The 13,793-nt window shown below is 40.3% G+C and overlaps 1 protein-coding gene across 1 annotated transcript; it reads right to left on the bottom strand.

Moving 5' to 3' along the window:
* Positions 1-243: 243 nt before the first annotated feature.
* Positions 244-8,680, bottom strand: LOC130216727 (butyrophilin subfamily 3 member A2). Its single transcript, XM_056448616.1, has 5 exons — positions 8,629-8,680; positions 8,158-8,502; positions 6,186-6,530; positions 1,889-1,955; positions 244-247 (listed from the first exon to the last, which is right to left on the bottom strand). The coding sequence occupies exons 1-5, from the start codon at positions 8,678-8,680 to the stop codon at positions 244-246; spliced, it is 813 nt and encodes a 270-aa protein (XP_056304591.1).
* Between the last annotated feature and the right edge of the window lie 5,113 nt (positions 8,681-13,793).

The raw sequence follows: 13,793 nt of genomic DNA, 5'->3' as shown, positions 1-13,793 counted from the left end.
TGTTCATACCTCAGACTTTTTTGCCAAAAAGATTGAAAAAGAACTGAGACAAGAAAGAAAATACAATTACACAAATGCTGTCGGTTGAGTTTCAAACCCAAACACTGCCTTCAACGCTTTGTTATCGCATATTAAAATCACTATGATAATATGACTGAAGTTAAATAATGCCCACCTGAATAAATAACATTTGTAAAGAGGGAATACTGTAGATGAACAATGCAGTGCATGGCTATTCTACGATCACCTGTAAAACAGAAAAGGTTTTAATTAAACCAAGTACAAAATAGCTACTTTATAAAACAAAAAAAACAAATAATAACCCTTGAAAAGCTAGCAGAAATCAACTTTCGGAAACACATTTCTTATGTGTTTATTGACAATGAGATGTTTTTTTCTAGCAAATGATACTAATGCCAATGGCATTATACTTCTGCACAAACCTGGGAAATGTTGTGAATGTGGAGACACGTATAACAGCAGAAGAGGCCTCAATAAATAATGAGCACAGCAAGCAACGCTCTCATTCAGAAATCCTACATGATCATAATCAGAAAAGGACAGTCGTTTTTAATCAGTAATGGCATTGGCTGGTAATGGCTCTGTTTTATACTCTAATACAAAACTATGACTATTTATTTTAAAACTAATCTGAACTGATCAAACAATGGTAATGTGTTCAACTCTTATGGTAATTGTTACACAATCCCTGCCAGATCGATACTCACCTTCAATAACACCCCAAAACAAGAAGGCAAAAAACATAATCAGGTTTGGCACAGACACTACACACATCTGAAGAGCCAGGGCTGCATCTATAGAGAGGTTAAACAACAGCTCGATATGCTTATTTACAAAAATATATTTACATGCAATCCAACATTATTTTTTTAAAGACATTTGTCATCATTACAAACTAAAGCCACAACTTTTTAAGAAATTATTGCTAAAATATTAATCCTGACTAATAATCTAAGTATCTGTTTGCATATGTATAACACACATAAATGAATATATGTATTTGCATGAAAATGGTCATATATATATATATATATATATATATATATATATATATATATATATATATATATATATATATATATATATATATATATATATGGCAATGTGGTGGCGCAGTGGGTAGCACAATCACAGCAAGAAGATCGTTGGTTCGAGCCTCAGCTGGGTCAGTTGGCGTTTCTGTGTTTGCATGTTCTCCCTGCGTTCGTGTGGGTTTCCTCCGGGTGCTCCGGTTTCCCCCACAAGTCCAAACACATGCGGTGCAGGTGAATTGGGTAGGCTAAATTGTCCATAGTGTATGTGTGTGTTTGAGTGTGTATGGATGTTTCCCAGAAATGGGTTGCAGGTGGAAGGCCATCCGCTGCGTAAAACATATGCTGGATAAGTTGGCGGTTCATTCTGCTGTGGCGACCCCGGATTAATAAAGGGACTAAGCTAAAAAGATAATGAATAAATGAATGAACACACACAGTGGGTATGGAAAGTATTCAGACCCCCTTAAATTTCACACTCTTTGTTATATTTCAGCAGAGGGTCTGAATATTTAGGATCATGTGATATTTCAGTTTTTCTTGTTCAATAAATCTGCAAAAATGTCAACAACTCTGTGTTTTTCTGTCAATATGAGCTGCTGTGTGGACATTAATAAGGAAAAAATCAACAAGTGATTTTAGCAAATGGCTGCAATATAAGAAAGAATGAAAAGTTTAAGGGGGTCTGAATATTTTTCGCACTCACTGTATGTGTGTATAAAATAATAAGTACAATATAAACAATATAAATAAAAACTAAATAAACAATTAAGAATATTTTTGGTGCAGACATACTTGCATTGTTTGATCTCAGTTTTCGATCCCACAGAACTGACAGTATCACAGCAGATCCCGATGCAGCAATACAGAGAATCAACACAATTATGTGTAAAACAGAGTAACCTGTAAACACAAACATTACATGTACACAGAAAGAAAAGACAAGAGACTTGCACAAAACGTGTGTATATAGTAAAGCATCTCAGTGGATTGTGATTGGTTAAACAGTAAAAGCTCCTACACACTGAGATGCTTTTCATTTGCGTGTATCGTCAGCGTTTTACGAGACGTTTTTCCGCATTCAAACCCAAGCGATTTTCACTAGCGTCAAGCAGTAGAGTATGCAAAATCACTCCTTGACGTTAGATGGCGCTACACAGCTTTAAGCTTATGACACTCCGCTTATAACACAGAAGAAGAGGAAGAGAGAAAGTTGACATGCTTGTTGTAAAAGTTACTGGTAACTCGAACTAGTATGGATGGTTCAAGCAGCAGCTCCAGCTCTAGCGATAAAGAAATGATTAAAGGTGTTAACTTATACTTATCTCACTGTTCGGTTACAATTATCATGCCATCGATTCGGTTCAATTCGATATTTCGGTGCATTGACGATGCTTTCCATACACAGTGTTGCATTTTGGGGGGTGGCTATAACAAGCTGTCTGTATAAACACACACATGGACACACAGCACCACATTGTCTCTCATTGACACATATACACAAACATAGACAGCACCAAACAAACACGCATACACATGCACGCACACACGCGCACTCACTCACTCACACGTCACGCGTGCTTGCTCGCTCGCTCGCTCAGGAGCGATATTGTGAGACCGCCCACTACTGTTAAAATTACACCAGAGTTACCGACCGCTCCCGCGCTTTTATTCAGAAATTTATTCCTGCGCCACATAAGATCTGGTCGGGTCCCACGACAATGCACAGGTACAGCCGCGGGAATGCATACAGCCGAGAGAAAAAGAGAGGGGAGAGAAAGTCACGCCACCAGGTGTAATGGGCCACAGTCAGCGCCGGCACGTCCATAGAGGCGACCTAGGCGGCCACCTGGGGTTGTGGGGGGTTATTCGTATCACGGCTGAAAGTGAAGAGCGGAGGGGGGTATTGGTATCGTGGCTTAAAATGGAGGGGGGGGGGGGGGGGGGGGGGGTTAGTGTAGGACTGGGAGGGGTTGTGGGGGGGGGTTTAGCGCGGGCCCTTTATAATGTCTCTGGGGCCTCCCTAAATGTTTGGGCTCTTAGAATCTTCCTAACTTCCCCCCCCTAGAGGCGCCCCTGCCCTCACCACCCGCGTCCTCAGCAGTCCTCAGGGTGGGGGGGGGGTTAGTGTAGGATGGGGGGGGGGGGGGGGTATTGGCACGGGCCCTTTATAATGTATCTGGGGCCCCCTAAATGTATGGGCCCTTAGAATCTTCCTAACTCCCCCCCCCTAGAGGCGCCCCTGCCCTCACCACCCGGGTCCTCAGCAGTTATATCCGCGCCTAGGGCAACAGAACAGAGGGCGACCACCCTCACCACCCGCGTCCTCCACCGCACACTCCACCACTACCCCACTGCCCCCGCCACCAAGTCCTCACTTTGCTAACGGGTCACTTTCGTTTTCACTTTCAGGTTGAGGGCGGCGTGATCGTCCTTTGCCTAGTTTGCTCTAGCCCTGGCCTCAGTGAGAGAGAGAGAGAGAGAGAGAAATGGAGTACTTTCATTTCCTCAATCGTAGAGAAATAGGGGCTTCTGCTGTAAGTGCCAGTGAAAGACTTTCCAGAAAAACCACACAGTGAAATTTTTAAGTAGTTGGCGCCTGTAGTGTTGTAAATACCCGCGCTCGCCTCCCTCGCGACAGAGCGCATATGAGATAAATGACGTCAGTACATAATAACCGGTTATGATTATCACTGAACCGATATCGAATTGTCCGAGTCTGCATCGCGGTGTACCGAAGAAACAATTAATTTGACCCCTAGAAATGATTATTGTTCACCAGTGCGATAAGCAGCTCCACGTTCATATCGCCTCTGGGCATCTTCTTCAATGTGCACTCGCATTGACTGTTTTGCACTTGAGCGCCTCCAAGTGCTGTTTACTGTAACTTCAGCAGCTCTGTGCACGTAAACAAAAGAGTCAATCTGATTGGTGGAGAAGGTTGACACAGTGCGTCATAACAAAAAACGAGCATGAAGCGTTTTTTTTTTTTTAATTGACGCTTTTGCGCCTGGCGTTTTGCGCGTCAGTGTGCACGATCACATTGACGCCCTTTATTTAGTCACGAGGCGTTAAATGTCGACGGACAACACGAGCGAAAAACGTCTCGGTGTTCACGGGCCTTAAGCTTGCATCTGATTGGCTAAAGGGTATGAATGACCTGTGTGAGAGGAGTGTGCTCAGTGTTGCCAACCTAGCAATTTTGTTTCTAGATTTAGCAACTTTTCATACTACCCAAGCAACTGTTTTTTTGGTTTGTTTTTTTTTAAAGCACCTAGCAACAAATGTAGCAATTTTTAATATTAATTTGGCTACTTTTAGCAATTTTTAACAAGTGACTCTAAAGAGCAGTGGCTGAAGGCTTCACTCGGTAGAGTAAATTGCTAGCTCAGATCATTTTTAATTTACTGATATTTGTTAACATGTATAATTGTTGGTCATTTAGGTAGCAATAAATTCTAATAGTGCTAAAATTGTTGTCACGTTCACAAATGTGTTAATTTCACATGTTAAAGAGTAAGTACACAAGCTGTGATTGTTTAAAACAATGTAACTGTTCATGATCAGTGTTATATTAAAAAATAAACAATTCTTATCAAGAAATGTTTGTATTACTTTAGATTTTTCATACAAATCTAAATGGACATATTTCAAATAATGTTTTTCTGAGATGGCCAGTCAATTTGAGAAAACATGAATTATTTTGTATACTACATAAAGATGTAGTTTTGAGTTGCGATTACGCAATGACGTCATCACGCAAAGTAATATGTTATTAAGAACCTATTTATTGTGCATCTGGATGTAATGTTTTAATATGATATACTACACAGCGCCTCAGAGAGTAAAGACGTGACAGGCTTACGCTTGTCAGATACTACGTGATGACGTCACTGGTATGCAAATTAGTGTGTGATGTCATCTAGCAACATTTAGCTACTTTTCATTGAAAATTGTTAGCAACACTGAGTGTGCTGCCCGGGAAAAAAATCTTAAAAATACACAAATACAAATCCGGTGCGATTTACACACGAGAGATGATTTGCACATTCACAGCCACAATGAATTAGCAAATTTAAATATTCAAACACTGCTTCACGTTTGTAAATGTGGTTTTGCATTGGTGTCAAGAATGTGTATTTTTATTTTGTGCACAAAAATTGTTTTTGTTAATAAATATATCAATATTTTTGCACACCAATCTGGTTTCACGCATGTGAATTTGGCTACGCATATGTACATCGCATTTTCGTGCATGTATTATTAATGAGACTAATCTAGCCCCATACAAAACAGTCAAGAACATCAGTGACAGATAACGGTCAAGGTGATTCAACATACCCGGATGTGTTTGTGTTATTATTTGATATAAGAATATACTTTAGAATGACATGACTGACCAATCAGAATAGAGTATTTTAGAGAGCCAATCAGAATCAAGTATTCAGAACCAATCGGAATCAAGTATTTTAGAGAGTCGTGCAACAAAACTAGTTAATCAACCTGTCTTTACATCGCAAATACAACCTGAGCAAGATGCTAATCAGTTATATAGATTAAGAAAAATATAAACAACACATTTCTGTGGATCTTATAAACACCACGGCCAATCAGATGAATTAAAGGGATAGTTCACTCAAAACTGAAAATTCTGCCAGCTTTTCCTCTCCCTTCACTTGTTACAAACCTGACTTTTTCTTCTGCTGAACCCAAAAGACGATATTTTTATGAAAGTTGGAACTTCCATGGTATTTCTTTTTCCTACCATGGAAGTCAATGGCTTCTTTCTTACTTACATTCTTCAAAATATCCTCTTAAAGTCAATGGTTTAGAACAGGCATGGGCAAACTCGATCCTGGAGGGCCGGTGTCCCTGCAGAGTTTTGCTCCAACACTAATCAAACACACCTGAACACCCTAATTAGTGTCTTCAAGATCACTAGAAAGCTACAAGCAGGTGTGTTTGATTAGGGTTGGAGCAAAACTATGCAGGGACACCGGCCCTCCAGGATCGAGTTTGCCCATCCCTGGTTTAGAACCACTTTGGTTGGGGGTGAACTATTCCTTTAAGTTAAGACACACATACTACATTAGTGGTGTGAGATTTGGGTTGATTAAACTTTTCTAGACTCACCCAGTTTCTCCAGTACTGCAGTTGCACTGGCTGAAAAGTTTCCAGTCTTGACGAGACACATGTAAACTCCTGCGTCTTCAGTTCTGGTGCTCCTCAGTCTGACAGAGAAGTTTCCTTTGGGGATTTCAGAGGAGAAAAACTCCACGCGCTCTCTGTATCGCTCATCTCCAGAAATCACAGCGCTCTTCTCAAAAAGCAGAAGCTGGAGGTCTTTATCTGTTTTTCTCCATGAGACCTGCTCAATCTCTTCAGGAGGGACGTGAGACTTTACAGCGCAGCTGAGAGTGACGTCTTCACCCACAGACGCAGAAACTGGACCGGCAGATCCTGACACACTCAAATACTCTGAAAGCACACACATGAATGAATGAAAACGTTATCCCCCTGAGACCCCGGCCGTTGACTTGTGGCCTCTGTAGTGGACCATGTGTTTTCATGAATTTTTTGAGCTACTCTGTCAAGTCCTGTTGTACTGTTCAGAGCACATCCTGGGCTTTCTACTGATATGTCATTTGATTGGCTGGCATGCTAGAAACCACTTCTTACACTGCATCCAAATGGCCGACATACAAACAAGCGCATTTTATGGGAAGCAGAGAGGTATGTAAAATTTTGCTTTTTAAATGTTTTTTTACTATTATTATTACATATTTATTTGTTTATTAAAGTGTCAGGAACAACACATTTAGCTTTCAAAGCTGTTAACTTGTTTCAAAATATCTTCCTTTTTTAAATGTCCACAATAGTGGACACCAGGACCATCTTAATGTAATTAATGACTGCATGTTGTTGAGGCAGAACTGAAGCTGAGAGGATTCTTTATAGGATAGTTGAGGAAGACTCTAATTTAGAGTCTGACAATTAGAGACGATAAGAGAATGACAATCAGTTTTAAATCACTTTTATGTTGAGTTGGTTTAGGATTAACATCACTTCTGTTTTTAAATTTATTTATTTATTGTTATTTTTTTAGTTCAGCTCTCTTTCAGACTAAACTATTTCAGAAATTTCAACAGAAAAGGAAAAAAATGGCTTTTGTTTAGTTTTTGTTACATTAATATTGGATTATTATCCCTTTATAGCCATATCCTGTACAGTTTTGTTGTCTGAGTGGTGGTTGCTTTGAACTAAAATGGTCCTGTGGTTCACTACAGTGGACATGCTGTCCCTACTGAAAAAAAAAACAGCTTAAACCAGCTTAGGCAGGTTAGCTGGTTTTAGCTGGTCGACCAGCCTGGTTTTAGAGGGTTTTTGGCCATTTCCAGGCTGGTTTCCAGCCATTTCCAGTCTGGTCTTAGCTGGTCAGGCTGGGAGATGACCAGCTAAAACCAGCTTGATCAGCCTAGGCAGGCTGGGAGCCCAGCCAAAACCAGCTATGTCCAGCTTAAACCAGGCTTGTCAGGCTGGTTTTAGCTGGATTTAGCTGGTCATTTTTCAGCCTGACCAGCTAAGACCAGGCTGGAAATAGCTGGAAACCAGCCTAGGCTGGTTTAAGCTGGATTTTTCAGCAGGGGTAAAATTAAAAATAAAAACAAAATGTAAAAACTCGAAATAGTAGTATATCACAGACAAAAAAAGAAGAAAAAATTCTTTGGGTCCTAGGAGGTTATAGTAAATACTATGGTGTTTTGAACCATGCTACAGTAAAGTATACTGTTCACTATAGTATAACTCTTTGTTAATGAATGCAAGAGTATTAACCATAGTGAACTGATAAACAGTAATAATTACTTCACTTTTTACTACAGTAAACTGTGGTGTATTGTAGTATAATTTACTCTATGGTTGTGAAAAACTATTTGGTCATTTGTTTATATTAGTTGTTGTGTTACCATAGCAACAACAGATAAATACAAGTACTTTACTAATCAGTTGTTTTTAAACAGGCCTAGTATTAGTGTTTATATGAGTATAAACATTTAATAAAGTGAAATCGCCTACTTAAAAGAAAAAGAAGACGATTTTTACTCACCGACTGTTTTAATTTGAACCAGGGTTTCATCAGATTCCTGCTCAGTGTACACTTTACATCGGTAAAAGCCTTTATCTTCAGCTCTAATGTCATCCAGGCGGAGAGAAAAGTTCCCATACTGAATCTCCTCAGTAAAGAAATGAGCTCTTTGATAATAATCCTGATACTGGGCATCTGGTCGACTCTCGCCGTCTTGAAAAACATGCACTAAAGTGTTCAGATTTGTTCTTATCCAGATCACTTTTAGTTCTTTCACAGGTAAAGATTCGTTAACATAACAGGGCAAAACCACGGATGACCCCAGAGGAGCAACCAATGGACCAGATGGACCCTTCACTAAAAACCCTGTGAAGGTTTAAGAAAAAAAAAGTATTTTAGAAAAATTCAGTCAAAAATAAATAACATCATCTATTAATGTTGTAGTTCAGGCAGACAGTCCGCATTTACCCACAGATAAATAAAGACACTTACCATTACAGCAACTGATCAATAGAGCTGCCACGAAGCTTTTATGCCAGTCCATTTTTTATAAAATCGCGCAAAAAAAAATCATGTATTCATTATACTTTAACAACTAAAGTTAATTCGGACACCTGGAGGTGCAGGAGGGTGTCCACTGTTTTTACTTTCAATTTTACTTTCAAACAGAGCTTTAAACAGGTCTAAACACTTCCTGTAAAAACGCGGGCAGGCGACGATTAAACTCTTCCAAAGGAACAGACAGCAATATTAAAGCAGCCTTTTTCTTTCCAGAAAGCGCTGGTTATGGAAATAATTAAAGCCTCAACCAGTAATGCATTTGCGCAGTGTTTGAGTTTAAATTCCATCTTAGGGGCGTCGCCAGAACATTTCAAGAGAAGGCAAGGTGAAACCTATTTTTTACAGTCTTTATATACCGCACCGGCCACTTTATTAGGTACACCTGTCCATGCATTTATGCACGTAGACATGGTCAACACGATCTGCTGCAGTTTAAACCGAGCATCAGAATGGGGAAGAAAGATGATTTAGTGACTTTGAATGTTGTGCCAGACGGGCTGGTCTGAGTATTTCAGAAACTGCTGATCTACTGGGATTTTCACGCACAACCATCTCTAGAGTTTACAGAAAAAATGGTCGGAAACAGATCAAATATCCAGTGAGCGACAGTTCTGTGGGCGCAAATGCCTTGTTGATGTCAGATGTCAGAGGAGAATGGTCAGACTGGTTCTAGTTGACAGAGAGGCAACAGTAACTCAAATAAGCACCCGATACAACCGAGGTCTGCAGAAGAGCATCTCTGAACGCACAACACGTCCAACCTTGAGGCGGATGGGCTACAGCAGCAGAAGACCACACCGGGTGCCACTCCTGTCAGATAAGAACAGAAAACTGAGGCTACAATTCACACAGGCTCACCAAACTGGACAATAGAAGATTGGAGAAACGTTGCCTGGTCTGATGAGTCTCCATTTCTGCTGCCACATTCGGATGATCGGGTCTGAATTTGACGTTAACAACCTGAAAGCATGGCTCCATCCTGCCTTGTATCAACAGTTCAGGCCGGTGGTGGTGGTGTAATGGTGTGGGGGATATTTTCTTGGCACACTTTGTGCCCATTAGTACCAATTGAGCACCGTGTCAATGCCACAGCCTACCTGAGTATTGTTGCTGACCATGTCCATCCCTTTAGGACCACAATGTACCCATCTTCTGATGGCTACTTCCAGCAGGATAACGCGCCATGTCATGAAGCCCGAATCATCTCAGACTGGTTTCTTGAACATGACAATGAGTTCACTGTACTCAAATGGCCTCCACAGTCACCAGTTCTCAATCCAATAGAGCACCTTTGCGATGTGGTGGAACGGGAGATTTGCAGCCGACAAATCTGCAGCAACTGCGTGATGCTATCATGTCAATATGGAGCAAAATCTCTGAGGAATATTTCCAGTGGCCGGTGAGTTTATATAAACTAGTTTAATTACAAACAAATAGTCTGTTTACAATATAAGAACAACAATTTTACAAGCCTAAATCGCATATATTTAAGCGTAAAACTGACTTTATATCTCACAGTTTACCAGGATAAAGGCAGTTCTGGAGGCAACATGGTACTGGTAAGCTGTACCTAATAAATTGGCCGGTGTGTGTAGGCTACCGCAATGGAGGTGGCCAAAATAAAATAACCGCTAAATGCTACTAGTGCAATAATAGTGGAATACATTTATACACAAATAGAATATTGCATATGCAGTACATTTGTATATTTTTATTTGCTTAAGTCCCTTATTATCTGTGTTTTTGTCGTGTTACTGTCATTCTGTTGCACTACGGAAGCTTCTGTCATGAAAACAAATTCCTCAAGTGCAACATACCTGGCCATAAAGCTCTTCTGATGCTGATGACAGTATGCACCAACCACGTCCCTAACTCTACCTCTCGCAATGACGTCACTAGCTCTATGTAGTGCGTTCGTCTGAGCAATGCCTCAGAATGTGGAAGTCTGCAGTCAGTAAGGGTTACTATTGTTTATTTTTTTTACTCGTACCATTTAAAATGGATTACAAAAAGAAGCGGTGTAGCCTAAACGGGACTAAAATAAGCAAAATACGCATAACAAATATCCTATTCAATAAATATATGTGACCGTATATTTTGCACGTGGGAGAAGGGGTTAGCAAGTTTACTAATAAAACTGTTTGTGGCTTGTCAAAGAAAAACATTTGTATGGCAGAAATAATAGCTGCTACATCTGAACAAATTTAAGATCTAAAAAAATATACACCTTCATAATGCATGTTGGGAATTTACCAGTATTTAAAACCATGCAAATTGTTTAGCAAAACATTTGCCTGAGTTAGTAAGCAAGTTATTTTTTCTCTTTTCCAAAAAGGAAATTATGAGTTAAAGTGAGCCACGTACTCTGGGGTATACTGAGCCAGTGTTTTAACTCATTCTTGTGTTCTTCTCACAGAGTCATGTGCTGAATGAGCCTTAAAACCTCAGAGGAACTGCAACAAGGGAGCAACACCACATTTTCCATACAGCTTAGATGAATGAAATGATGAAAAGTCATGTGCAGTGGTCTTCAAGCTGAAGTTTAACAACAGGATTGTGGGATTTTAATGAAAAACGTGATATGAGAGAACATGCTAAATAATGGAAAATTTGATATCCAAAACAATCCTTGAAAAAAACGACATAAGCAGCATTATATTCATATTCTTTCAGGGACCAATCATGTAAAACTCCGCACACCTGAACCAACGATATGTGCATGGGCAGGTGAACATTACCCGGTGAAAATGAGCAAAAGCAAAAGAAACAACTTGCTGAATATTTTACTGCACATGACATTTTCTGAGGGCGTCACGGTGGCGCAGTCGGTAGCACAATCGCCTCACAGCAAGAACTTCACTGGTTCGAGCCCTGGTTGGGTCAGTTGGCAGTCCTGTGTGGAGTTTGTATGTTCTCCCTGTGTTTGAGTGGGTTTCCTTCGGATGCTCCGGTTTCCCCCAAAGTCCATGAAGTACAGGTGAATTGATGAACTAAATTGGCCATTGTGTATGTTGTGGCCAGAAGGGCATCCGCTGCGTAAAACATATGCTGGATAAGTTGGCGGTTCATTCCGCTGTGGCGACCCTTGATTAATAAAGGGACTAAGCCAAAAAGAAAATTAATGAATGAATGACATTTTCTGATGATTTTTGACGAAGGTCATATGAGCGAAACATCATATATAATATAATAGTCAGCAAATCAGACATTTAGCAGAGTAAATAAATATCAGCACCACTTGGCTCCACTGGTATAGTTTTAACAACCTGAAAACATCAAGAATAAACAGGAGAAAAAGCACCTAGAGTTTATAATTTGCTGTCTTACTGCTTTCTTAACATGGCTCGAGACTGAAGTTGTACCCCAATGTCAGGGGACGTTGCATTTTGTTTGGAAATGAAAATCGGGTTGACGTCAGAACCTAATGTTAGGCCGATGCCAGTGTGCAACATTGGACAGACAGTGCATTTTCAGGCCTGTAGCCAGCCTGATGAAAGTGATGGTTCTTTTTTTTCTCTCAAAAAGTGGACCTTTTTGCAGTTATTCGCCTCATTTGCTTGTTAATTATGAGGTTTAAATACTGCATTTTAGTGGCATTTTAAGCATTACTTTTAGCTGAATTAGCTTGTCGGGATGGTCATCATAACCACACTTTTTAATGTAACAAAAACATTTCCTTAAGATTTAGAATAAAGAAATCTGAACATAATACTTTTCAATTCATTACATTAGATTAGATTAGATTAGATTAGATTCAATTTATTGTCATCACACATGTACAAGTACAAGGCAACGAAATGCAGGTAAATGGAACCCCCCGACCCTGCACAGACATCACAACCCCAGGGAAGACAGGTCACAGGAGGTGGAACAGGAAATAAGATACATTTAGGAAATAGAGGCAAAAGCTCTAGCAATCTAGCACAAAAACACACCGACAAGACATAACACTGCCACAGGGGATGGGAACAGGGGGTGTGGATGTAGTCCGGTAAGGGCGGGCAGCCATCAGGTCATGCAGCCATGGAGGCGCTGGTCACAGACCCGCCTACCCCCTCCAGTGGGTGAAAGCATACGAAGGCGTTGGATTGGGGCCAGGAAGTGTTGTGCTGTTTATCTGTGTGTGTGTGTGTGTGTGTGTGTGTGTGTGTGTGTGCGTAAGCCTGTATAGTCCAACAGGTGTCCTTGACAAGGATCAGGAATTTCAGAGCGTCATCACATCATATATTATTAGAAAGAAATAGGAATCTGGTAAAGTTTTAAATGAAAACTGCAGACTTTTGTGGTTTATTAGGCGAATTACAAACTGGCCAGCACATTCACCTTTCCTCAGTTAGAATTTGGGACGCCGAATTTAACATGCCGTGACTTCCCGTTCTGTATCCTCGCTATGCTAAATTTGGTACCAAATTCTGTACAGAGAGCCAGGAGAGGATTCCGCTTGGTCTTAACGCCTTTTTTAATGGGTTATTTTCACTATTATGGCATAGCAGTCAAAATTGGACAAATGAGATTGTGTATGGGACAAATTCTGGACCTTTGTCAGTGAGGGGTGGGTCTTTCAAACCACCCGAACTCCCCCCGGGCTACAGGCCTGATTTTGGTCACTTTACAACACAACCTAAATACAACCAAATATCAACGTCTAATAATGTTACAGCTTGATGTTGTGTGGACGTTACCACTTTGACGTCTATCAGATGTTTGATTTTGGTTGCCATACCTGATGAATAATTGTCAATGTTTGACGTCAATGACGTTGGTTGAAGATGTTGGCTCGATGTTCGTCACTTTCTATAACAACCTAAAAACAACAAAATATGAACATTATCTCACGTCGTTATTGGATGTCAAAATAGCGTACATTGAATTTTGAATCTTACCTAATATAATAATGTCTTATGAGGTTGAGTGCCTGCTGCGTGGTCATACAGTATGTCTGCATTCATACTAAAATCAGCACAGAAAACCAGCATGTCCATCTGTTTGAGTTTAAGAGGCGCGCATTGAGATGTACATTTATTGCCTGCTGTACTGAAAAAAAAAGTCTTCCAGAGAGTGTGCTAGAGGCAGCCACACAAAGCCACACACAAAAA

The sequence above is a fragment of the Danio aesculapii genome, chromosome 3 (genome assembly GCF_903798145.1).
Source record: "Danio aesculapii chromosome 3, fDanAes4.1, whole genome shotgun sequence".
Taxonomy (NCBI): Eukaryota; Metazoa; Chordata; class Actinopteri; order Cypriniformes; family Danionidae; genus Danio; species Danio aesculapii.
This window is presented reverse-complemented; position numbering and strand designations above follow the sequence as displayed.